The following is a 27,866-nucleotide window of genomic DNA, read 5'->3' as shown; positions in this document are numbered from 1 at the left end:
TGACAGAAAATTAATGTATGCAATGTACTGAGCACAGGTGTTTCCTTTCTCACAGAAGACATTTTGACATGTCACAGAGGCAAAACCACATCTATAAATTTAAAATAAAATTGAGTTTCACTATTGGATAGAACTGAGCCACTGTCCTACCATGAGAAGTCAAGATGTCTGCTGGGAGAAAGACCCCGGTAGTGGTCTGAGTAGTTTACATGGACATTTAGGTACTTTTTTTTCTCTTGTGAATACTGGTCACTGTTACAGCCTAGTCATGAATCCAAACATTGAGAAATAAAAGAAATATTTTTCATCAGGAGACATTTTTCTGAATGAAACCAAATTTATTGCCTTTTTTGAGTTAACACATTTATTCAGTTATTATCTTAATGAATTTATCCATCAAAACTAATTGACATTCTGCACCCAGTTCCCCTGATCATCACGTCACACAAATGTATGAAGTTACAAAAATAGATTAAGTTAGAAAAATTATACACTCAAGTCATGAATTCACTCAGCCTTAGTTTGAAATCTCCAAGAATTTTGTGAGTGACAATAAATACAGTGCACACACACACACACATTTCAGTAGGAGAGAAAAGATTTAGAATTCAACAGCTGTTTTTTTTGTCATTTTGGCAAATTGTTTGTTGCATCCTGCAGTTCAGCCTGAGTGTTTTACAGTCTGTTTTATTCCATTATTATTATTATTATTATTATTAATATTATTCCATTTATTACATTAACACAACAAGCTCAGTTCATCAACAGTCAGTAACATGACGGCAGTGCTGTGAATGCAACTATTCCAAAAGCTAATGTTGTTTTATGACACTGGGTCTGTATCTTAACAATATGCAATATGGCAGCGACTCCATGGGGGGAGACTTGTTTCTTTGATATGTTTCTAATAAATTTAAATTATAATCTTATGCAAAATAAATGAAATAACATAATTAATCAAATCTGATTTGATGGTCCTCCATGCCCTTAAAAAAATCAAACAAACAGGATGTACTCAAAACACACAACTTGGTTGTGTAAACTGGAATTTAAAAATGCACCTTCATTGCAAGTGAATTAAAAATACGAAATTATTCTGATGTCCATATAGACCTTTACGACACATATAGATTCAGAGGATCAATGCATCTGATATTTCAATTTTTGTAGGCTAGCTACAGAAAAAAAACAAAACAAAACAAAAAGATCTGCATTAAAACACACACAGTGGCATACACGTGGCACCTTCCACCACATTTAACTGAAATCTGTCGACACGTTTTCAAGTCTCATGTAAAAAACAAACAACACAGAACAAAGCATAACCTCCCAGATGGAAATAATCTGTATATACTCTATCTGACCAACATATTCCTTTTATACAGAAACTAACACTTTCCTGGTTCATTTACACTGGAAAATGCAAGTGCAACATTAAAAATGTTTTTTGTCAAATTTGTTAATAATATACTAATTCACACACACTTGTCTTGTGTTAGTTTTGAAGACACTCATTGGCATATTGCATTCCCTATGCAATTCCCTTAACCATCACAAATAAATGTCTATCTTCTGATCCTAAACAATGTATTAGCTCTAAAACAGCCCTTTGGTTGTGAGGACCGGTCAAAATGTCCCCACAACAATGATTGATGATCTGTGTTCCATCATAGTAGTCAAGTACAAATCATTTCCCACTGTAGTGACATGTTACTGTCCTAATGGTCAGTTTGCTGTATATTAGTTATGAATATAAGAAGTTCAGACCTGAGACAGAAAGTTTGTGTGAACATGCTGGAGCACACACACCGGTTGGATGTGTAGTACAGGAGTGTAGAAATCTTAAAAACAAATAAATAAATAAAAAATCATTTAAACAGTGTCAGAAAAATGGAGGTCTGTTTAGTGTGATGTTTTGAACTACTTCTCTTGCATTTAAAAGATATAACATCCTACAAGTGAGATGGGGATGTCACAGAAAAAGGAGGATTTTTTTTTATTTCTATGCACGCAAATTAAGTTATTTGTATATAATGAAAGTAACATACTTTTACAACAGAAATGAAAAATGTCCCTTCCCATTACCTACAGCTTTCTGACCTAGAGATTTTGATTTGTCTTCTGAGGAAGAAATATCAAACCACAACTGAGACGTTAAGTTTTCACTCAGAGAATATAACCTCTGCTCAGGAGGCCAGTTTGACTCACGTAGACACTGTGAGACCAGTGAAAAGTAATGAAAATGCAGCGACCTCCTTCTGTAAAATGCTGAGAGTGCTGAAAACATATTGAAATGCAAGAACATATTTTTGATTCTCAAAAGCCAAATTCCCACCAACAGTTTATGTTGACAACCAGAAATCTCAACTGTTCATTTTTAACCAAACAGTAGTTACCACATTCAGTGGATTACTGTACTCTGCTTTAACAGGTACCTATGGGTAGTTTTAATTAAATTTGGATATTTTCCACTGTGTATTTACTGTAGTAACGCACTGTAATCTACAACTCATGAGCCATTAGAAATGTATTTATATTATTATTTCAGTTATTAGCTGTTAATTTTCCCTTTAAAATGTGGTCATGTTTCAGACTTTAGAGGTCAATGTCCTTTGCCTGGAGTGTTTGAAAGTTCTCATAGAAAGCAGAAGAAACAGGAAAAATATACAGTACAACACCCAGCAGGGGCCTTACTGTGTATTCTCATGAATTACCCTTTGGGAAATATTATAAAATAAAATTATTATAAAGTAAACTGCAGGGCTGTTACAGCTTTCCCTTTACAAAATCTTTCATGAAATATTTTTGATGAATATTGCTCAACTCAGAAATGCAAACTGGGCTGAAAGTATTACTGAAAATCTACAGTAACAACATTGCAGCTGTCTAACACGTCCACAAGAGGGTGGTGTGTTACTTTCCTCTGAACACTGTTGTTAACAGGAGAGAATGAACTCTGAAGTGCTGTGACATACCGAAAGGATCAACACTGAACGGAGTGTCAGACATTATTTCCTGTGGGCTGACAGAAGGTGAAGGTGTTACACTCTCTGCTCCCTCTTCTCACTGTCTGTGCAACCTCAGTGCAGCTTCCCAGTGGCCCCCACTAGAATATCCGTGGTTTGACTGGTTTGTTCTGGCGGCTCCTCTATGTGCGGCACTGTCTCACCACCGCAGCTCCCACATCCTGCAGACTGTGGGGCATCATCCTGTCAACTCTTACGAAGTCGACTCGTGCTGGATCTGGATATAGCAGGCCTGCAGCAGAGACACATGGACATGTTTAAAGACTTGCATATAATCCAGAGTCCAGAATGTAGGTATTCTCTACATTTGTGTGGTACAAATATGGAAGCAGATTCATATTCACATTTTCTAAAATATACATTTGAATATATGTGTGTATACACAGACACATAGAGGTTCATGGGGACCAAATGTCTGGACCCCACAAGTTTAAAGGGCTGTTTGAGGGTTAAGACTTGGTGTCAGGGTTAGAGTTAGAATTCGGTTTAGGTAAGGGCAAGGGGCTAAGGAATGCATTATGTCAATGAAGGGTCCCCACAAAGATAGCTGTACAAATGTAGGAGTGTGTGTGGTTGTGGGGGGAGGGGGTTCCCACCTTCAGTGTTGTGAACATTAGTCCCATCTCTCCAAACTGAACGTTTGGGTCCATGAGATCTTCTATCAGACTGACCTCAGCTCCTAGGTTCCTGATCCTGAGGAGCAGAGCAGTTAAAACACAACATGTTCAGGCAGCAGCCTTTGCTCACCACTCTGTGTTAGCTGCACTGAGTTATACCTGAATGTCATTAAACAATAATTGGACAAAATAATATGTCCCTCTTCGAATTGGCCACTAATTTATAACTAAATAGTCATGAAACAGTAGGAGCAGGAACAAAAATGTGATAATACAACTGACAGCAGTTAGACATCAACTTCTACATCTACTAACAAAGTAAGAGTGTGTGTGTGTGTGTGTGTGTGTGTGTGTGTGTGTGTGTGTCTGTGTGTGTTTGAGGGTGAGGTAACACACCTAGCTCTGAGAACCACATATATGAAGAGGGGAAGCAGGTCATCCATGCACCACAGGAAATCATCATCCAGCAGAGGTTTTATTTCCTGGGTCAACTCCTCAAATGTTTTCTGGATGACCAGGAGTTTGTCTGATGGGGTGAAGGTGGTGCTGTATGTGCAGGAGGACAAATATTTTAATATTTAACTCATTAATTTACATAATAATGTATGAATTAATGTAAATGCTCTGAGTTGTGCTGTGTGATACGTGTTTGAATAATCTGCCACATAATATCCCATCAAATCAGGAGTTGGTTGGATTTTTCAAGTACTGATGGTAAAGTTTAAGATGAGACCTACGGCTAAATAGTGTCTCAACAGTCTTCAGCCCACCATGAATTTAATTTTGTGATTACAAGGATGAGTGCAAATTTAATCCCAATCCCAATGTGTGCATTATTTGCAAGTTTATCCAACACCAAAAGTCTGCTGTATTAAGTTGGGTATATTCTGAAACACGGAATATTAACGCAAGTTCCATGGATCGTGTGTGTGTTAATTTGGTGCGGTCATGCCGGCTGTACATTATGTGAGTTCAAATTGCAGCTACCTGATTTGTTGAAGAGTCTCAACAGCAGAAACAAAGCAGGCATCTTTACTGCTGGACACAATCTGACATAGAAGCAGAGAAACAGCGTGAAACATTACAGCAGATGTGACTGTAAACACATACAGCACATCTTAACCTTTTGTTGGAATTAGCAGTAATCTATAATATGTGATGTCAGTGTGTGACAGATGGAGTGAAAGTTACAAAATGACTGGACATGAGTACAGAAAAGGAGAAAAAGTTTATGAGGAGAAAGCAGTCTGTATCCGACCTGTTTTTTCTCTCCTAGAATTGACATCCACAACGGCCAGAACTTCCTACAAGAGGAAAAAAACATTATGACAGCAACACAAACAATAATAAAAAAAAAATTTTGCAATAAGGTAGTCTGACAAACTCGATAAAATGTTATGTTTCAATGTTATGAAAGGAAACTTCTTGTGTATCTGAGATAAAAGTTACCAAAACCTCAACAGTAAATTAGACACTACCTAGAAACAGCTGCTCTGTGGTGTGATGTTTGTTTGTGTATGTGTGTGTGTGTGTGTGTGTGTGTGTGTGTGTGTGTGTGTGTGTGTGTGTGTGTGTGTGTGAGACAGTGTTTCATGAACAAACTCACTCCTGCACTCCCAGGAAGCTGAGCAGTGACTGGTCGGGCTGTTTGTTGAGTCGGAGGATGCGGTCCCAGTACTGGGCCTCCTCCTGCTCCTCCTGCAGGCAGTACAGGGTAAAGAGAGGAGGGTAGAGTCGAGGGAGCAGCAGAGGGAGGAGCAGAGAGGAGCAGCACACCACTACAACACTGGAGAACAAAGGTGGAGGAAGCGGAGGGGAAGAGAGACAAAGGTTTAATGTAGAGCTTTTCTGTTTCAGTATCCACAGAGATGGATGAGCTGACCAGGAAATGCCATCTGGCTGGGTCTTGTTTGGATGATGTCATCTTGTAAGATAACCACCACTAACAAAAATGTGATAATACAACTGACAGTGGTTAGACATCAACTTCTACTAACATCTACTAACAAAGTAAGTGTGTGTGTGTGTGTGTGTGTGTGTGGACCCTCACCCTTCCTCTGCTGTGTCAGAGTTGCGCCTGCTTGTGGTTGGGGAGGCCGGGGGGTCTGGGATGATGCCTCCATCATCTGGTAACCCTGGAAACAGAAACCTGCAGGCAAAAATTAATGTTACTTAGCAATATGTATTTTTACACTGGCTTATACATATCAAGATAAATTGTGTGAAACATTTCTTATTTAATTTATTTTGAATTTCCTCCTCCCTGCCCCCTCCAGGGTCATTGTGAAGAGATGGCAACTACTGTACTCGCGCCTCTGAGAACCTCCTCTCTCCTCACACCTCATCTCTTCTGAGGAACATTGAAGGTAACATTGGAACACACTTGAGGATGGTGGGCCTCCGTCAGTTTCTGTGACACGGAGGAGTGAGGATGGGAAGAAGACTAAATTAGAAGAATGGTCTCATTTCTCCTCCTTTTTCTGCAAGAAGCCAACCTACATCACTGATTTTTAACCTAACCTTGATTTAAATTTAATACTTTAATAAATAATTTTTACTTTTGATTCAAACCACATGTGTGTTCTCTCACTCCTTTTTGTTTGAACCTTGGGCCAGTTCATGACAGGTACATTGAATCACTCTCGACTTCCCAACTCCTCTCTGTAAACATGACATAGCACGAAAAGAAGAAAAGAAGCTGGTGAGGAGACCACATCCCTCTGTTCACACCTGAGCCAGGTGAGTTTCTCCTTTATATTAGTGTCTCTGGCTTTACATCTGGATATCCTGCTGGAAACAAAGGGTCCAAATTAAGACAGAGGAGCAGTCAACAGAGAAAGCTCTGAAGATGAATCTACCTGACAATGCTGTAGTAATGTATGAGGTAAGCCTGGACCTCCTGGACAGCCTGCCTGAGGAGCCTGCGGTTGGATCCCACGCCGACGTAAGTCATCCTGTAGACTGTTACCAACGTCTCCACCAGCCAGCCCAGAGGGTGGAGGGGGGTCTCACATGCCTGACACACAACCACACAGAGACAAATACTTAAAAGTAGTATGTCAATATTAAGTATTATATGTCAAGTATTATACCAGTGACAAAAGCACTGATAAAATAACGCAGCTGTGTTTTTGCTGAGTCTAACCTCTAACAAACCTACGACAAACTGTTTCCAGTGACTGTCCTGCAGCTGTTTGACAGAAAAAGCCATAATCAGCTCTCCTCACTCACTGGAAGGTTTTCAGTGTACAGTAGCTGCAGCTCTTCAGCATTGCTGTGTCCCAGTAAGATATTGTACACACAAGAAAAACACTAGAGTATTTAAGATTTAGGATTTATTTGTGTATTCTTCACTCTGGAATCATTACTACACTGATAAAACACCAAACAGAATAATTTTCGATAGCTTCAACTTAAATAGAGTCGTTCTGAAGGTCCTCATAAAATCACTCCTCGGGAAACATCAGGAAACAACATATGTTTGCACAAAACAGAGACACTGAAAGTTCACTTGTACCTTGATGAGATATCTTCGTATGTTGTCATAGTTTGCAGTGGTGACAGGCTCTTCATGCTGGGGAATAAACTCCAAACACTCCAGTACTTTACTCTGAGACCTGCTGAGGTTTGGGCTACACACACAAAAACACACATTCACCTATCTTAATATGCAACAGCGTATTTTAGAAACATACAGCATAGTAACTTTGACAATTTTAATCAGTTTGCGCGTGTGTTTGATGTATCTACCTCTGTCGCCGTGAAGTTGTTATGGTAACAGCAATGTTCTCCCAGGCTGTAGTCCTCTCTCCTCTCCCAGGTGCATCACAGCCCAGTCGACTCCAACATTCATTAAACACACAGCCCCACCTCTCACCTGCAGGCACCACATACTGACCCAACCTGCTGCACATGCACACATTTTTTAAAATATTTTTAAAATACAAAAAAGAACAGTATTAAGTTCTAGATGACACAAACTCTGTCTCATACTTTAATATCTTGTCAGTTTCATTTTGATCCTCACGTTCACAGATAAACAAACAATATTCTACAAACTTAAAACAGGGTGTTCAACAGAAGTATGTTCTGCTGAAATCAATTCAGTTCATTCCTGGTTTAAAATGGTGTAAGGTAAAACTCACAACAGGCTGTTTCTCTCTTTGTTTTCAGGTTCTTCGATGGCTGGTTTGGTGTATGTTCCAACCACCTTCAGCCCTGTGCTCCACTCTCCACTGAACTGGCCGTCTAGACAATCACCGTTAGCCAGGGACAAAACACCCTGAAGAAGAAGGGAGGAGGAGTAGTCAGTGTGTATGAAATTATTTGCAGTATCTTGCAGTTGAGTTTTGACCATAGGGTTTTGACTTTCATGCTAGTGATGTAATTATTTAGTGATAAAGTCATTAACAACTGTCATTTTTTTTTGTTGGAATTAAGTACAGTCGTAGCCCGAAACATGGCTGTGAATACTTTTATATTTTTGTTTTTTATTTTTAATAAAATTTGCAAAAGTTTCAAGCAAACTTTTTTCACTTTGTCATTATGGGGGATTGTGTGTAGAATTCTGAGGTAAAAAATGAATTTAATCCATTTTGGAATAAGGCTGTAACATAAGAAAATGTGGAAAAAGTGAAGCACTGTGAATACTTTCCGGATGCACTGTAAAAGGAGACAGACATTCCTTCTACCTTGCCGTTGATAGTCCAGTCATCAGAAAAATCCCCATGGAAAGCTGTGTCGTCATCTGACACCAGCAGCCCTGCACCCTGAGAGAAGATCCACGCTGCATCAAACTTTATACAGTCATATTACAAATGTACAATGACAAGGGTTCTGTCCATAGGTTATATCTTTTTAGTTTTTTTTTACATTTTGTAATCTAATCTTCTTGTACTTGTTCATATTTGTTTGGAAGAAGTTGGATCTATGTACATGCATTCATGTATATGTGAGTACTACTTGAGGACATACTTAAGGGTGAACTTACGCTCATCTTGTTCTCTTTGAAGGTCCCTTCATAGTACACTCCGTACTGGGTGACAACCACAGCGCTACCGTGCCTCTGGTCATCCAGCCACAGCCCCATGTACTTCTCACCTCTGGGAAAAACGCATCAGATTAGGGACTAATGGCAGAAGCGTGACTTTCCTGATGAAATCTTTATTCGTTCACTGCACATTTTCAGTACAGTCAGAATAACAAATTACTATTTGGGAAATTTGCAGAAGTGATTTCAAGTGAGATTCCACTGAAATACTTTGGACTGACAACTAAAACTACAGCTGACCATTAAAACAAAGTCCACTAATTATTTATCTGTCAACAAATACATTTTTCAAGGGCAGTTGTTTTTAAATTGTCAAGACATTCTCAAGACCAATTGATAGAACCATAGACAATTGGCCTGTTTCTTCTTACTATTATTAAAGGAAAACAAGGAGACAATTCAGTCTCCAGGGTTTTCAGGCTCTTCATAAAGGATTGTGGACCACACATAGTAAATATGGATTTCCAACTTTAAATGCTAAATTAGAAGTTTTCTGGGGCTTGAAGCAGAGGAATTAATCAGACCTGGTGATGTCATCGTAGACTCCATATCCTGTCTTCCTATCCTGGACCCACTGGCCAATGAAAACGCTGGAGGAAGTCCTCACCTGTTTACCGGAGCTCATCATACCGTAACCGTGCCGCTGCCCATCACAGAAACAGCCCTCGTACACCTCACCACTGGCATACCTAGGTAGAACACACAGAGGCATGAACATAACCTCATAGAGAGTCGTCGTCCATGTGCTCAAGTCAAACACAGGCCACTGATTCAAAACAAAATGCCATGAATAGATGACACAGTAGATTATGATGATGTAGATGATGTACTCCAGCCCCAGTTTTGGTGACTTGGGACCAAAGTCATTGCTGAGACAGATTGATGATTGAAGACAGGATAAGACTGAATATCATCCTTGACATTTGTGATCTGGTGTCAAGTGCTGCTACTTAACACTTAACTTAGAAATGACTTGAAGACACGACCCCTGTGACTTGAGTAGATACAATTAACATACAATTCAGCTGTCATATACTACTCTCTACCGTACTAAAAGGTCAAAAGAAAACAGTGTACTGACTTGTACTTTCCAAAACCATGGATCTTGCCATCTCTCCAGTGTCCTTGGTAGCTGTCTGGTTTATTCAGCACTTTGTTAGGTATTATACACTCCCCATAGCTGGAAACAAAAATAACAATTTGTTGCAACAGTTTAATCTTTGCCATTTGACCACACAGTTGTTAACAGAAAAATAACACAATAATCACTAATTATTAATAACATAACAGGAATGTAAAATTTAGGCTGGCTACAAACATTATTTTCTGTTTCTGCAAGTTTATCACAAATCTCCTCGGGGCTTGAGATAAGAGATATGAAATGAATAACATTTGAACCAGCTCTTTAGTACTACACCGGGTTAATGCACTCACCCATCCTCCTGTCCATTCTTAAAGTTCCCAGTGTACGTCCGCCCATCTGGCCACTTCATGGTTCCTCTGTAAAAGCAATTATATTTTACAGTTTGTATATACAATTTGCACACAGCCAATTTTACACTCTGGCTCCATTTAATTAGCTACTATCAGGTCGAGTCAACTTAAGCCTTCATTCTGACAAAGTCTAGACTGAACAAGGTTGGAAATGGTCTGTTTAGATCTCAGTCCACTCTGAACTCATCCCCTACGGATACATTAACTTCTCACTCATTCACATTCATTATCTCCCCGCCCCAGAAGTCTCTACTGATGTGAGGCTTGAGGGCTGGACTAGAGTCCCTGAATCCGTCCTGGAACTCTTACCACCAGTGGTTCTGCGTGTTTTAATTGATTAACATTGATGTTATTGTTGCTGTTACACTGTAGATGTGTTGCAAACATTTTCAATACTCCCTTAATGGTGCATTTGAAGATACTTTTGGACATGAATAGGCGCGCGCACACACACACACACACACACAAAGAGACAAACAAACATGCTCTCTAACCTGCCATGAACTCGTCCTGCCAGCCAGGCCCCATTGTAGTGAGCGTCTTTAAACCGTCCCTCTCCAGTGAATGTGTAGGAAGCTGTACGAGACATTGCCGCCACTCCTGGTGATGACCCCTGACCTCCACCACCCAGCACCTGATCCACCGCTTGGTTAAGAGAACGTACCCACTTGTTCTACATCAAGAAAGAAAATTTGAAACCTTGGATGAAAACCCAACTACCATATGTGTGAGTATAATAAGTGCATAGACCATGAACATACCTTCTCCTGTGGTGTTGAGGCCACCAGAGTGAAACTCTCCTCTGGACAAGTAATTTTGATGGCATAGCTGAAGACACACAAGACAAGGATGATAATTACTTCTGTGGATAAGTGTTCATCATATATGCTAAACCAAGTGTTTAACACGATGAGAAAAAAAGAAATTCAGTGTAAAAACAACTACATAACTTAAATCAGGGTTGATCGCTCACACAACAAAAGGATGGAAGATGTTTTTATAATTTGGACAAGTGCTTTAGGGAATATTTGAAAAAATCTGGCATAATCTGAGGACAATTTAGTTTCAAGCAGGTTATTATGGTTGCTCCTTTAACGCTATATGTCATGGAGTAGTAGTCTGCAAATGGGCAAGCAACCACTGAGGCTGCATGTTCACCAGTGCTGATGTACCTGAAGTGCATTTAATCTGTTTGCCACTACATGCTGGCTCAGAAAAAAGTGAGTCAATAAAAAGTCAATGAAGAGAAGCATTTGGGCTTTTAAGAGCTAATTCTACTTCCTCTCAAACGTGTCTCTGGAAAAAATGGTTCCATTGTTTATTTATTAAGGTTTAAAGAGTGGTATGTTTCATGCCAAGTTCACTTAAAATGACAGGTTTCTCAGCCTATCACACTCAGCTGTGGTATTTGCTGCTTATTTGACCAGCTTCAGTTTCAGTAAACTCAAAATCCAGGATTCAGAAAGATCCATTCAGGCCTACAGGTGGTTGTGGTATCAGCAAACAAAGCTGGTATTGTAGCATTACATGACTTTGCATGGGGGGTGAGTGACATGTCTTATGTTCATTATTTGACTTTTTATTTGCATTAGCCATGTTAGGTTTGACAGTCACAGTTTGGATTTTTAAAAACAACAAACTCACTGTCCACTGCTGTCTTCAGTAACTGGTTTCACCCACAGGCAGGTCAGAGGATAGATGTGATGTGTGGAGAACTGGAGAGAGGGACAGACAGAGGGGGAGCACTGGTTAATACATTTTATTACCATCTGTCTACATATGTGGGTCTTGATAATTCTGAGATGACAAAACTATGTCTTTAGAAATTATATGCAAGTTGTACAAACCACTACAATTGTACTCTCAGTTTTTACTGTATGTGCATATGATGAGCTGCCACTGTGCACCACGTCCTGATTCTGTTTCCTCCATGGAATTTTCACCTTCATGATACGTTATTTATGTTTCAACACCACTTTTGTTTTACCACTAAAACTAAATTAAACTAAACTAGAACAGACTAGACAAAACTAAAACAAACAAAACTGATTCTTATTATTTTCCACAGCATACATTCAGTTTTTCAACTGACTGACTTCAAGTCTGTTCAAGTTGATTTTCACTACAATATAACTTGAAATTAACTAAAAACAAGGCTGTTATGAAGTAAGGACCCCTAAAAGTTACAGTTTGTGAAAGAATAGAATAAAAAACACAGGACATGAACCCAAAACCACAAAAGGGAGAGGTTTCACCACTGTCTATTGTCTATTAACACACCATGCCACACCAAACAGAAAGGCAGGAAAACTATTAGATCTCAGTTAGGGTTCAGCAGGAAACGGTTTCATATTGAAATGAGCACAAAGTAGAGAGGAAGAGACACCCAGGCAGCAGTGAATATGTTATCCCCCAATAATAAAGAAGTTGTCATCTGGGCTAATCAGTGACCGTAATGTCTTCTTGTTTAGAGCCGGTGATGTGGTTGTCTCTTGGATTAGATGCTTTTGAAAGCTAGAACACAGCAGTGAGTGAGCTATCATGACTACGTATATTTTCACCAGTAACTGACTAAATCCGAAAATACACACACACACACACACACACACACACACACACACACACACACACACACACACACACACACACACACACACTCAGAGCAGCCTGTTTTGGCAGCAGCTACAGGTCAGTCTGGACAGAATCAGCCATCAGAACAACATGCATAAAATAAATAAATTTTAACACAGGACATCTGCAATGCTGAGGGATATGAAGCCTGATATTTATTCAGTTGGTTTACCTTCACTCATATTAGAAACAGCTCAGACTAACACACTACAGAGAGTTTTAACAAAACCAGAATATTATAACCTTCATGAAGATTGGATTTATTGCTTCACTAGTTTTAGCTAGGTGTAGCTGGGTGTATCAAATAATCTGACATCTGAGTGGATAACTAGTAGCTGCAGACCTCTGTAAGTCAAACTGAAACCGTTTGGATGGGAGTAAAATGTATTGGGTTTGGGCCAAACAGCTGCTTCAACATTACACAAGGTTCTGTGTTAATATTTATTCATTTGCTTACTAATTCCACGTGAACCTCCCAAGAGCGTGAGCACTGAACAGAGGCCAGCCCACCTATGCTGCTGCAGCACAAAGCTCAGGGTGGCTAAACTGGTTGGTTGGAGTTGAAGTTGGGTAAACTGGAGTCAGAAATACTTACAAAGCTCTGAGAGGGAATGGCACCCTGAGTGAATGAAAGACACATTGTAGACATTTAAACTTCATATGCAAAACACGGTAGGTGTCCAGAAGCAACAGGAAGACAGAGACAAACACACAGATCCAGAGGAACTTTTGTCTGATCTGAGCAAAGCTGACAAAGATGCTGTGGATGTTCTCTGATGTTTAAGCAGTGGGTGCTGTTGTTCACAGTGAGAAAACTTTAACTTAAACTTAATTTAAAAAGTTGGACAGAGGGGTCCATTGTACCAGCTGTAGTCATTGCTAGCAAAATCATATTTACTACCTACAAGCAGAAGAAAAATACCATAATTTGGCTGGATATTTTTTTTCTGTTTGCATGTGTGTGTGTTTACCTGTGTGTGCACCAGTGCATCGTTGAACAGTATGAACCAGTGGTTGGAGAACCGCCCGGCGTTCTGCAAAGTCAGAGATCTGTTGCTGCTTTCACACACTACGCGACGCTGCGGGAGACGCAGAACCTCCTGAAGAACAAACAAACATATATAACTTCGTTGAAACTGTTGAAAACAAATGTGTATGACATTTTACCAGAAAATCTGCCTTCATTAGGTGGCCACTCAATAGACAACCTGCAAACTGTTTTCTACTTTGGAAAGCCAGTCAGTGATGACAAAGAACACCTTCACATTTGTAATTTAATAGGGAAATTGATTCGTTTTTTGAGCGATTAGCTGTCAGCCGCAATTCTCCCATTTAGGTGACATTTTGTTTATGTTTCATAAAAGTTGTCATTTGTGGGATACATGGTTTCCATAATTGGTGAAACAAACTTTTGCTTTATCATGTGAACAGAAACACTTTTATCCCCGAGTCGTGAAATAAATGTCACAAGCACAGTTGCTGATGTGGTTTAACAGTTCAGGGTAGAGAGTACTGTCTTATGTGCATTATTTAGGGAATTTAAAGATTTTCTCACCAAAACAGTACAGACAAGAAGAGTTTGCAGGTTGTAATAACAAAACACAGAGTTGTGCTCACTGTGTTTTTTCCAGAGTGAGTCTTCCAGAAGAGGAATGTGGTTTCAGCCTCCTTCTTCCTCCTCAACAGGGACAAAGACAGGGACTCATACTGACTACAGGCCTGATGGAGAGACTGATACTCTATAGTTAACTGGGGGAGAGAAACAGACAGTTTATTTTTTTAACTACCTACAATTTCCACTTAACACACAGACGAGTAGCAGTGAGGGCATCAGCCAATACAGTGACAGTAATAACTTACATAACTTTCAGTAACTTACAATTTATCCAATGTTACTTAATCATGGGAAATACAGAAAGATGGAAAACAATGAAAGTGAAAGAGATGAAAAAAGGAAGATCAAAAAGAGTTGAAGTGAAAAAACAGTAAAAGACCATATAAAAAGAAGAAGCATGAAGTGAGAGCACAGGGTTTCATCCTCACCACATCATAGCAGGCTGCCAGTTTGAGCAGGGCTCGACTGTATTGGTGGAGCTGCTGCAGAGGCCAGTACAATAGCGAAACCAGATCAACATCACCACTGACAGACTGATCTGAAACACACAGCTGAGCGAGCACGGTCTGCTGAGAGCCTAAACACTCACTGGACAGAAACACAGAGAGAGACGCAAAGAGGAACAGGATGTTCTTAGGACTTACTTACTGTCAGTATTTCCATCTACTAATATATGTCTGTTTTTCAGTTAATGGAAGCCAATCAACTTGCTTCATTAAAACCGTGCTGTCTGGCAACTCTTTCCTGCTGCACATGATGTGATATGATTCATACTTATGGTTTGATTTGGGGGAAGAAAATTCAGAGGAACTTTAATTCAACATGGTCAAAATCATCAGCACCAACAGTGAATCTTTTCCTGCTAATGTTAAGGCAGAGTTTACACAAAAAACACTTGCTGATGATGTAGCTCTCTGCAGTGTCACTTGCAGGTCAACTTAATGAAAATGAGGAGTCTGTGTTTTTGAAGCCAGCAGGACTCCTCAAGTGAAAACATAAAGAAAGAATAAAGGAGCTTACAGTGAGAGTTTATGGAGTGACTTGAATCCACCCATCACCTGGAAGTTACCAAGTGCAGAGCAGTACCTGTAGAGAGACAAAGACATTTTATCAGGGATTTTCATTTTAATACACATACTACATAATATAGAAGAATATCAACTAAACTCCTTGGTGAAAACAACTCGTACCCTCTTGTTCATAACAAAGGTATTCTTACTTTTGTTGACATGTTAAAAGTATTTTTACACACTTCTTTCTTGCACTATCTAGTGTCAATAGAAACTCTGTAAGATTTACCTTTATTTGCTCTGGAAGCCACCTTCCTGGTTTGTATCTTAAACCTATGTGACAGATTTCCCTAATTCTACAAGAGTGTTCAGTTTGCCTACTGTGTGGACAAGAATGGTTGACTTCAATAACCAAAGCTTTGTATTCAAACAGATGTATGCAGTCAAATACAGTATAGATATAGTGTGTGGGATCTGTTACTGAAGAGGACTCAAAGCTACAGTATTTGCATTTGAAGTGTGTGTAGCACAAGAGAATGACACATTTTATGTAAAAGAAATTGGAAGTTATTCAAGTCAAGTTGTTCTTGATGAATCAAGTGGAATGCATCACAGAGTAAATCAGAGGAATAATATAGTACAACAAAAGAGTGAAAGTGGGAAAAAAAAGCATACAAAAAACTAAAAGAGCAAGAGACTGAAAACAAAAACACTTTTTTTGCCCCAAAAAACTGCATGAAAAAAAATGGTGCATGAATAATAAAAATGGAATAACTGTGACCAGTGATAAATAAAAATTAAACATTGAAGCAGCAAATACTGAGGCATGAAAAAACAGGAAAAAAACATTTTAGCAATAGCCACTAGCAATTTAAAAAAGTTATCATCTGGACTACACTAGATGAAGCAAGCATCCCATAGAGGCCCTGCATGCAGAATTCTGTAGGTCCATATTAAACATCTGAACACCCAAATTAAGCCCCCAAGACACACTGAGATTTCAGGCACTACAAACCCAAGACCTGAACCCCCAAAAGAGTCCCCTCTGTCAGCTGCTCCTGAGACTTACTGATCAGATAACACCCAGCACTGCTCAACCTCAGACCAGCACTGCTCTCCAACCACTGATCAGAGTAAACCAAATTGCTAAATTAAAAAAAGATGCCTATCTGGCACAATGGATGAATCAAACCAAAATTCTGCCCCTAAAGCATAAATATAAATTAGCAAAGTATATTTTAACTGTCAGAGATATAAAGCAGAGACAGATCCTGACCCAAGTGGGGACATGGTTTTTGTCCCCAGTTGGACAAGCCATCCATAATTAACTTAGCATATGACAGAAAACAAATGCAAAACACATTTACTTTTTTTTTTTTTTTTTTTGCCCTTTTCTGGTTCTTTTTACCCATTTACCGTATTTTACTTGATGAATTATATTCTTTTTTCTCATTTCATTAATAAACTGTATTAAATTAATCAGACATAAGAGCTGATTTCATTTGTCTGATGTCTGCACTGAACTCGCTGTATTCTGGGAGAAAAATGCAGTGTGGATTTTTTATGCTGAGACAAAAAGATGAACCTTACTCTTTATAAATGTCCAGGAAGTGCTCGGTGTGCGTCAGTAGTGGAAGGGAAGTGACATCACGACCCTGCACAATATGCAGGAAGTAGCTGAGCGACGTGGAGTGTTGACCAATCAGGGCGCTCAGACGAACAAAACTCTCAGAGAGAGAGAAGAACAGATGAGTGCACGGCTCACCTAAAGATGGGCACACACCCTCTGAGGAGGAGAGCACACAAACACATGATGCATGCCTTCTTTCACAGATAATTTATTGTATTTTGTGCTCAGTCCTTCACATTTGCCATCATTTCATCTGTTTTCATTTACATTTAACATATTCAAATTCCCCATATTCAAAACCTCCAACAGTAAGAGTATCAGAGGTGGAGATGCAGAGTAGATGGACCACAGAAAATTGTGCTAATCAACAAAAGAGGATTCAGCGCAGAGACAGCCCCACCTCTGTTACGCAGCGGGCCGAGGAGGAGCTTCCTCATGCTACTCAACCAGCAGTAGAAGTGTCTCTCTCTGGAGGCCAGCTCGTGGATAGCTGAGATAAAGCCCATGATGTTCTGGTCTGCCAACACCGCAGAGCTCTGACCGCCACTGCACACAGTGCTAATATAACCCATCTACACACACACAGGAAACTAGGGTCATTAACGCATGATGATGTTCTTGTTAAGATCACATTGAGTTTACAGACAGGATGAGTTTGGTGAGGCTATTGCCGCAGATAACAGTCCTGTTTGCACCTTAACCATAGTGAACTATTTCCAACATGTAAAATAAAAATAAATACTTGTATAATATTTGTATAAAGGCCCATTTAGGGATAGGCAATGCAAATTAGCTTAGGCTATTAAATGCTGTGGTACATGGCACATGGTCCATGCTATATAATTATTCCTCTAAAAACAAACATCATTTCTGTGCGTTTTTGACATACAAACCTCCATGCAGAAAGGCAGCAAGGTGGGTCTGACTGTATAACTCTCCGCCCTGTTGGGTGACCTCTGGCATGACCTTTGACTCTGGTGTGATCTCTCACTCTGCGTTGACATTGGCTCTTGATGCTGGCCACAGTACAACAGGATCGGCTGGACACAGTCTCCGTCAGCTATGAGGAGGGAGTGGCTCTGGCCGGCTGACACGTCCCAAACCCGTAGACCTTCAGACAGCTACGGTGTCCCACCAGAGACAAACACAGTGAGCTATAAAGACTTTTACCTACTTGTTGCATTCATATTTGTATGTTGTTAAGTTTTAGAGTATCATCAACAACTCCTAAATGTTGGCACTGATGATTCAGTCATACATCACTGCATAACATACTATGAGGATTCGATTTGCTTGAGAGTAAAAATGACTAAACTAATGTAAATACTGAATGTAGAAATAAGCATTTGAGTGAATATGTGACAGACTGTTGTACCTTCGCCTGTTGAGGAACAGTGACAGGGCTGTTGACATGACCGAGCTGTCCACACATGTTGCTGCCCCATGAATACACCTGCAACACACAGGGGCAGTAATATTGTGTGTGTCAGTGTGAGTTTTCTCCTATACAAGTACAATTGTGTGTGTGCACACACTGTGTGTCTGTTACCTGGCATTGAGCGCTCAGGGCCAGTGAATGGTGTGACCCTGCAGCAACTTTGATCACTTCCTCGCCTGTCAGAGACTTGATACACAGAGGCTGGAGTCTGCGCACACACACAAACACACACAAACACACAAACACACACACACAACAAGGTTAAGTCTAATCTTGTGGATGTAATTTCTTTTTCTTTGACTTTGCAAGTCAAAGTACATTTCACGGACAGAATCATGATACTTAACATCTGATTAATACAAATGTATTGTGTAATAATGCTTATGAGACATTTACAAACACAAAGTCTATATCCTTACAATACCTATGAATACGTTTTTGGATCAGGTAAAAGCTTTTTTAAATAAATAAATATGTCACCAACAGACTATTACATTGCTAATCTCATTATAAAATGAGGAGTGTTTAGCCAAAGTACATTCACCATTAGAAAAATACAATTAACTTACATTTAAAATTAAATCAGTGACTTTTATGAAGTGATTTATCTCAGGTACTTAACATGGCTATAAATACATGGATTTTTACATTGAGTACACAGTAGTAACTGATACCAACTTTTATTATGTTTTCATCTGTTTTAGTGTATGAGAACATTATACAAGTCAGGATATGTTTTATTATATTTTTAGTGTCTGTTTGCATGTTCAGACCTTGCAAGCTGATCTCCATGGCCGAGCTGCCCCTCAGACCCACGGCCCCAGCTCCACACTTCTGTTTCCAGAGATGGCAAACCATCTCCTGCCTCCTCTGGTGCTGCAGCCTGGGTCCGACCAGCAGAGGATGGCCTGCAGCCACAAGGTCGTCGCCGCCGTGGAGACCCTGAAAAAAAAAAAAAAAAAAAAAAACCATGATCCAATGGTAAAATCCTGGTAAAAGTGTTGTTTCAAATAACTGAACCATTTCATACTAGTTACATGAAAACATCTGTCCAGACTTCAAATGCTCTTCATCTATGTAATGTAACTCTGTAGCTGGAAAGTGTTGCATTCTCACCACAAACTGCAGAGTTTATACTACAATATTTTCATCAGCCTAAATAAACTGTACCACATGGGCAAACACATGTAAGCCGCACCCAAAAGGTTTGGTATGAACACACCCTAATGACTCCTCTGGAAACAACTCGTAAATCCTTGTATCTCCAAAATAGCCAGCAGTGAGCTAGCTGAAGCAGTCGAGGTGAGGCCAGTAGGAACAAAGCAGGAAATCAATTCAACAACAACAGAGGAAAGGGGGAGATCCCCTCTGTCACAGTTGTTATAAACACTTGTGCTCAGCTATAGAGGTAAACAAAGGTTATAATATTTTTACTGATATCTATTTCTAATAAATACAAAAAGATTTGCTGAAAAAAATGCTGGATGGTTTTGAGGTCTGTGTTGACTCATCACAGACTTTCATTCTGACACTCCTGAAACTCCAGGCAAGCCAGAAAATGAGAAGTCAGTCTCATCAGTCAAGCTCAAACCGCATGTCAGCGTGTCTTTTGTTTCCCTCTACCAATAAATGTCGTACATTTTCTAACAGATGTTATGAGAATGGTCCATACGTCACATTATTACTCTCACTTGGCTTAGGCAAACCAAGCTATATTGTAGAGAAAGGATTTTTCATTTTTAACCATTTTCATTTTCTCCTGATAACAGGTTAGTTATCGTGTTATCTCAAGAAAGCAGATAGTGTTATCTCTAGATAACAACAATAATTTTATCATGTGACCACGCCCAAGCTGTGAACTTGACTTACTTATCAGTGGCTCTAAGCTGATAACAGATCCAGGAGAACCCATTGTTATTCAGTGCAACAAAGTGAAAGACAAACACAGGTGAATGTGTTGTGTATTTCTGCTTAGATAACATTTATATTCTTCTTCCTGTGGCTGCAGCCACAACTTAAAGAAATATTTAAATATCTTAGAAATATGCTTATTTGCTTTCTTTTTCCTTTCTGAAAAATACTACCAGCACCTTTAAAGCTAGTTAGAATATTTTAACTTGCTTACTAATTAGCATGTTATAACAGAAATGTAAAAGCTACAAGTTATGGTTTTACAGGGAAAAACATGCTTTAAATGTTTTAGTGAACAGCTTCTTCCGGTCTTTATGCTAAGCTAACAGTCTCTCTGAGTATCAACCTTCTTATCTAACTCTCAGCAAGGAAGTTAATAAGCGTATTTCCCCAAAGTATAGTCAAGCTGTTCACACCCAACCGCTCCTACCATAGGTGGGTGTTCCAGGCAGTGAGCGTCTCCTGTTTGCTGCTGCATTTGCCTTCTGGTTTATATTTGTAAGACTGGAGCTCTTCTGCCCCTGCAGTTCCTTCTTCTCTGCCTCCAGACAAAGCCGAACTTCTTCCAAACACACAGGGGAGGAAGAGCACGACCCAGACACTCCACTGTTACTGATGGAAAGAAGATAAGTTGCAAATACATAGTAGGTGAGAGTCTTTTGGTATGTAGATAAAGCACCAAAATTCAGGGTGTATATCTGCACTGCTAAAAATTCCTCTATTGCCTCATTCCCTTGACTCATTCTCCTCCCTTTTTCATTGTGTGCATAGAAGTGAAGTGGAATCACCTGAATTCAAAGAAGATCCACAAAAATGTTGTCTCAGTGGCTTTGAGTGGTGACATCATTGAAATATTAAGTGCACTATCTAAATTCTTCAAATGGTATTTTTTGTAATTATACTTCTAGGATGTATTTTCTTACAAGAAATTATCACCACAAAGACTGACAGTGCTCTTAAACAATCTTAACCAAACAAAGTGCTTCACTGTCAACAAAACTTGGTCATACTTGGTGGTTTGACTCTTAATTGGTGATTCATAACTGGAAGTGAGCAGATCCACAGATGGAGTTGAGGAAACACAGCTGTCGTCTGCAGAGAAAGATGGAGCGAGAGGAAGACAAAGTTACAAAGATCAGAGAAAAATACAAACAATGAAATGCAAGAATGAATAAATGAAGAATCAAAAAAGGAAAACTGTGACAAACTAAGACGTGTAAGGAAATAAATGGTCTCAGCAAAGTCATGAACAAAGGAGATAGAGACAGATACATAACAAACCTGAGGTGTGACTGCTCAGTGAATCAGTATCCCCTGGCCCAGTGGTGTGTTGTGTTTCTAATGAGTGACCAGAGAGTTTCTGGAGGAGGCTCTGGAGCTCCATCTCATCATGGAAAGCTGAGCTCTTATTGGCCCTCCAGCCTGACAGTGAGTGGGACTTTGGGCTGCCATCTGTCTGAGTCAGATGGTCAGCGTTGAGCCCATCGGGCTCAAGACTGGCACCAACTGTGAGATTCTTCCTAAAGTTTTGTAATGGAGGGAAAGGAAAGAAAGAGAGCAGAGAAAACCGAGACAAAAACATTAAATGCAAAGAGATAAAGATTGAGGGATAAAAAAGTGACTCATATGTTATATAATACTGTACTGTTTAGTGGTAGACTTGCTGTCTTCAGAAAATGGGCATGAACCAGAGCCAGAGCCAGGGCTGCTGCCAGCTGACCTTCCCCCAGGTTGAAACCTTCGTCTGGGGCCTCGTCTCCTGGGAGAGGTCTGGGAATGTAAACCACACAGGGGCATTAACCAATGCTGAAACAGCTGCACTTCTAAAAAGAGAGTAGATACTAGCAGAGGGTAACAGTATGATACAGTGTTATAGCTGCTGGCAAATCTCTGTACATCAAAGATCCCATGATACCAGACACAAGAATGGCTGGTTTAAAATTCAATCTACAACATTTTATCATCCTCTAGATTCTGTAATTGCTGGCTCTCTGTTTGTTGACTGTATTTAATGTGTAGTAACAATTTCTGCACTCTTTTCAACACCATTTCCATTTTTGAATCTATTATTTATCACCAGAGTTATAATATTTACCTCACTTGTTAAGGCTTCAGTCAGCTCCACCCCCAGTGGACAGTAGTGAGCATCATCAACTGTTGACAGCTCCTCCCTCTCTGTCACTGAGTAGTGAGGTGACTGCCCCCGCTCCCTCTTCTCAGGGCAGTTCTGGGTATTGAAGTTCTGAGGAGGTAAACTGCGAACCAGGGCTAGACTGTGGTATGCACCACAGGCCACCTGCAGAAAATAAATAGAACTGGTATGTCTGGTATTAGAACTTAGTATTTTTGTCATTTAAATACGGTAATGAAGATATTAGGAAAGGAAACTACCTGAATTACATGTCGACCAGCCAAGTGCTCCACCTGGGCCACATATGTAAAATAACACAAATTTGTTGACATGGCTGACAGATACTATTTTGTCAAGTGCTCACACACACAAAAACATCATCAATTCACCATCAAACAGTACACACTGGAGTTGACAGCATGCATGTTCAACCAAACAACAAACTGTATAAATAGGGTTCAAACAAGGTAAAATGAACTAAACTGAATAAATAAATAAATTCAGTACTCATGACAGAGTTGAGTTTTGAGGTTTTGAAGCTGAGTGAGTCCTCAATGCTGAAATACATTGATCTTACACAAACTTACCTTCTGCGGCCTGAACACAGGGAAAGAGTTTGTGACCAGGCCAAGCTGACAGCCACTGCCCCAGGCCCACAGCTCATTCTGGGATGACAGAGCCAGGCTGTGCTCACGTCCACAGGCCAGATCCATAATCCGAACCACTGCTGGAGGAACAACCTCACTGTCCACGACACTGACCAGGCATGGCTCTGAAACTGACACAAGGCATGTGACACATACACAAACAGGGTGTAAATGTTTGTTGGGGGAGGGGGGGGGGGGGGGGGGGGGGGGGGGGGGCTGTTATTGGTGCAACGAATAAGGTGAAAGGAAAGGTTTTAGCACAGAAAAATAAAAAAAAACTAGAAGTGAGGTGTTAATAAGGTGTTGACCAACCTGTGATGTTTGTGACTTTGCCCCTGTCAGTCAGGCCACACTGTCCTGCAGTGTTCTCCCCCCACATGAAGATGTTGCCCTGCTCACTCAGCGCTCCGCAGTGGAAGCCGCCGGCAGCGACACGGACCACTGTCTTCCCCAGGAGAGACACCTCCAGCAGTGGAGCAGATACCGGGATGCTCAGATCCCTCCATAACAGCTCCCCAAACGAATACACCTGACCACCTGCAAGTGTGTAGAAATGACAAATTTTTTCATTTGTGTTTCTAATGCAGTTAAAACTGCTCGCTCTAAGTAGAAAAGTGTGTGTTGTTTAGAGGATTATGGTACGACTTTTATTGTTGAAGATACAATGACATAACCACCACAACTCCACAGCAGCAACTTGTTTTAAAAAATACTGACACTGAAGAAAAGTTACCCTTTCCAATACAGATGGCATAATATGGACAAAATATCATGATAATTATTAACATTACTGTATCTTAATGTCACCGCGTTTCAGAAGATTTTAGTTTAAAAAATATACCCCATTCAAGATCTCATGCTGCCTAAGTAGTATATTTAGAAATGTGAATGATGAAACAGTGTGAGCCTTCAAGTTATCGAACTGAACTATCACCCGGTCCTACTTCACTACAAATACACACTCACCCTGTGTCAGCAGGACTCCATGGTGTTCTCCAAGGGCGGCCTGCAGAACGGGCCTGGAAAGCAGCACTCTCTCTGGACAGAGCTGCTCACTGGGGCCCGCCGACTGCCAGATGTGGAGAAGTCCTCGCTCTGGAGGAGTGGGGCCCTGCTCACATGCAGGGCTGCAATACAGCAGAGAGATGTATCACTATTATAGCCTGAATTGGGTGTAGAATTTAGACTAGACTAGATGTCAGCCTACACACACTCGGTCCAAACCCAAACCAGCTGAACACAAGCACCTAATTCTGAACATGGCTAGATCCAGAAAGGCCCAGAAACCACCTGTAATTCCTAGTACTGAGATTTGGTCTCATACTTTTGTTGAGCTCCCAGACAGTTAGATTAAATTCCAGTCCAACATCTGCAGGCCCTGACATGAAGTTATGTTTTGAGGGAGGAGAACTATAAATACTGAACGGTGTAACACAGTGATCATACTGAACCAAACACAAACGCAAATATACTGCAGAACAGCAACACAGAGATGCTATACTGGCCAGACACTCTTCTGATATGGGTCTGACTTTTCTGCAGGTCAAAGCAACAGCCCAACATGGAGCTAAGCCTACGTATAGTAAACCAAGTTAGCAAAGATGACATATCCAGAGAATTAATTTTACTTGTTTAGTTTAAATTTTGAGACAAAGATTAAATTCCAAATATTTCAGTAATTGATAAAATATATTTAGTAAAGCCTGACTGAGACTGATCCTTTTAAAATGTACATGTAAAACTAACAAACATTAATAAACAACTCTAATTAGTTAATTAATTAACTCATAAAGCACTTTCAACAATTCTAACAATATTAAAGTTGCTATTTCCAATAATTTCATTTTAACTGACTGTTAGATTGAGGAACTGATTTATCTAATCTCACAATGAGTCTGGATCATATCTAACAGACATGCAATGTTATGGCCATATTGGTTTCGTATTCAACGCGCTTACAGTGGAAATAGGTTACTCAGCAGATACATATACAGGACAGGAACAGCTCAAAAGTGTGTGTGTGTGTTTACCTCTCCTCTGTGTTCTCCATTACTTCAGACTCTCCATTCCACTGGACAGTGAAGGCATCTTTGTTGACATTTTTTCAATGCTCTTTGTCTTCTGTTCACTCAGAACAATATATCAGTCTGCAGGAAACAAGTGAATCCACTGTCCTGTTTTGATGCCTCTTTGTTTCATCTGGATTCAGGTGCTTGTTATAATACCTGGTTGCCGAAACATCACAGTAAATATACACCTTATCACTTCACTTGGCATTAAGTTAGGCATGTCCAATAAAGACTGAAAATTTTTGTAAGCTGGCTCTCCTCTGGGTCAGGGTCAGAATAAAGTCCATCATCATGTTTGTGTATATAAATGCAATTTTGGATGACCATAGTGCAGACCAGTTTCCAAAGCATATGATCAAACTGATCTCCAGTCATACAGGAAAGATCAGTTCTCACTTCATTTTAGTGTTCTGCAAAAATGAAGACTGAACTTAATTGAAACTGGTAACCAATTAAAGAGAATATTCAATCACTTTATTATTACCTCTGCTAAGGAAGTTATGTTTTTATGTTTGTTTGTTTGTTTGTCAGTACTGAAAGTACTGAAGAACTTTGGAGGGAAGGGAAGATGGGGCATCGGCCTGGGAAGAACCGATTAAATCTCGGTGCCAATCCGGTTGAATTTAAATTACATTCCTTAACATTGGGAGACAAAGCATTTTTCGATATTAAAAAAAAAAAAAAAATTCGCAGAAAATAATGCATGGATCTTGACATGAATAAACAAAGCTATGTTTGAGAACAAAGGACGTGTGGAGGTATGCGCTCCACAGAGTCATTCTAGTTTCCAGTGGTTTCTCTTCATCATTACTGGATGTTTTTATGATCTGTATTGGCACTGCTGACAAGTCCCAGCGACTCAATACCCAACAAAACTGTTAGAGAGTTTTCCAATTGTTTCGTGCCGGCCTTATCTAAAAAGCTTTGCCATACATTGCAGATCTATTTCTGTATCTGTGGAAACCCTGTAAGTTAATCACTATAAAGCTTTTAACGTTCACAGACTGACAGATTAGCTAACATGACAGACATACGTGCTCTGCCACCGAGGGATACATAGACAACTTTCTTGTTGTGTATGCCATTGTCAACATATTTACATATAGCACCTTTACTTTTTAAAAAAAAGTAAAACAGAGAAGTCTTGTATTGTCGCTATATATGATGGTAAAGCTCGTATACAGACGTTGGCTAGCACCATGCTACCGCTGCTAAAGAAGCTAACTAAACTTACCAACTGCCAGTTTCAACTCGGGAGAAAGTCGTGGAGTTGAGGGATGCGGCAGCTCTGAATGAATCCTGACAACTGTGTGTCACTGTCACGGCAAAAAAAAAAAAAAAAAACACCGAGCTACCTCATTTTTATAAATTCAAATCTGTGCAGCGCAGTGAAAGCAGAAGTTGTGTCTGACAGTTGAGTGTTGTTGGGGGAGGCAGTTCTGTGACGGCGTCCGTTCAGGGACAAACAGCGCGGCTTCGCCACACCTGTTGCTGTGGCAGTGACTGAGATGGGAGATGGTGAGGGAAAGAGGTTCCACTCTGTCGGCATTTCCAGTGCAGGAGCGCTTTAGCTTGTTTTTCATGTAGCCTACTTACTACAGTATAAATGTAATAAAAATGTTGCGATACTGACTTTAACACAGCTCTCAAAATGAAATGGCTCATGTATAGTTTTAAGTGGTAACTTCTGCAAGATGCTTGGGACAACCTGAAAACTGCACACAGGTGTAGCCTATACTGAAAAGGCAGTTACTCCACTTTGTATTATTTTTGAAAGCTTTCCCACTTTACTTTCAGTGCCGGAAACGTTTGCACAGCACTGAATGTGTTAGATAATTGCAAGAGGATTTGTTTATTAGCCTACTTCCATGTGTGCTGTTATTAATGAATACTGTGTCTGCATGTGGGTGTGTGGGAGCGCAGGTTCCTCAGCTTGGTGTTGGAACAGCAGAGGTCTCTCTCCTCAGAGCTGCATTGACTGCAGCTACACGTCCTGTTTGGGCTCACGTTGCCTCAGACGCTGAGCACCAGGACCTCCAAGAGGTGCAACGTCACTGCAAGTGACCAAGACATACACACTCAGTGAGGCTTCAAATGTAGGATGGTTTTGCTTAAGATGTCAACACCAAGTATACATTTTGTGTTAATAGTGCAGTTGTGTTTCAAAATCTGTCAAGCAGAATGCTTTGTTATGAGGTCTGTTTGAATTAAACTGATGCTTTATTGTGTGAATGTATGTATGTAGTCCTGAAGAGAGGACTACATCAACTTCTCCCCAAACCTGATACCTGGAGGCACAATGAGACAGTCACTGGAGAAACAATAATGCTGAAGGTTAGAGGAGTTTTCGCTTCAGATTGATTGACTGATCTGATGTGACGCTCCGTGTGAGATACTCTTAGGCATTTTAGTGTGATTGTAATCATCCACACTTGAGGAGTAACCATGCTATATAAATACCAATGTAAGTATTTATTCTAAAACATGCTTTTTGATGCAGCAGGCCTCGCTCCATTTTTCCAGTTGTCACTGAAATTTACCACTCTGAAACTGACTCTCTCTGAAATTAGAGTATAAAACAAATACATAAAAAAGAT

General features: G+C 40.0%; 1 protein-coding gene across 5 annotated transcripts; it reads right to left on the bottom strand.

Moving 5' to 3' along the window:
* Positions 1-1,662: 1,662 nt before the first annotated feature.
* On the bottom strand, positions 1,663-26,725 carry LOC139633919 (alsin-like). 5 transcript variants are annotated; one of them, XM_071500045.1, is made up of 41 exons: positions 26,504-26,725; positions 25,231-25,425; positions 24,167-24,327; positions 23,513-23,737; positions 23,141-23,331; positions 22,814-22,846; positions 22,518-22,718; positions 22,068-22,192; positions 21,704-21,942; positions 21,433-21,514; positions 20,853-21,034; positions 19,285-19,453; positions 18,623-18,719; positions 18,449-18,526; positions 17,967-18,194; positions 17,474-17,645; positions 17,034-17,229; positions 15,454-15,519; positions 14,862-15,021; positions 14,436-14,567; positions 13,790-13,918; positions 13,414-13,437; positions 11,832-11,902; positions 10,949-11,015; positions 10,682-10,860; positions 10,128-10,193; positions 9,775-9,873; positions 9,218-9,382; positions 8,634-8,745; positions 8,335-8,412; positions 7,789-7,925; positions 7,394-7,549; positions 7,161-7,275; positions 6,502-6,659; positions 5,694-5,792; positions 5,250-5,429; positions 4,902-4,947; positions 4,631-4,692; positions 4,040-4,189; positions 3,623-3,719; positions 1,663-3,258 (listed from the first exon to the last, which is right to left on the bottom strand). In XM_071500045.1, exons 2-41 carry the CDS (start codon positions 25,248-25,250, stop codon positions 3,220-3,222), a joined length of 4,986 nt encoding a protein of 1,661 aa, XP_071356146.1. In that variant the 5' UTR covers positions 25,251-25,425; positions 26,504-26,725; the 3' UTR covers positions 1,663-3,219. The 5 variants fall into 5 exon arrangements, 4 of the variants coding, with proteins under 4 accessions (XP_071356146.1, XP_071356242.1, XP_071356324.1 ...); XM_071500141.1 differs by having other exon boundaries at positions 7,394-7,546; XM_071500223.1 differs by lacking the exon at positions 13,414-13,437.
* Between the last annotated feature and the right edge of the window lie 1,141 nt (positions 26,726-27,866).

Source organism: Trachinotus anak, unplaced genomic scaffold, assembly GCF_046630095.1.
Source record: "Trachinotus anak isolate AG129_WGS33_773 ecotype Australia unplaced genomic scaffold, CSIRO_AGI_Tana_v1 ptg000001l, whole genome shotgun sequence".
NCBI lineage: Eukaryota > Metazoa > Chordata > Actinopteri > Carangiformes > Carangidae > Trachinotus > Trachinotus anak.
This window is presented reverse-complemented; position numbering and strand designations above follow the sequence as displayed.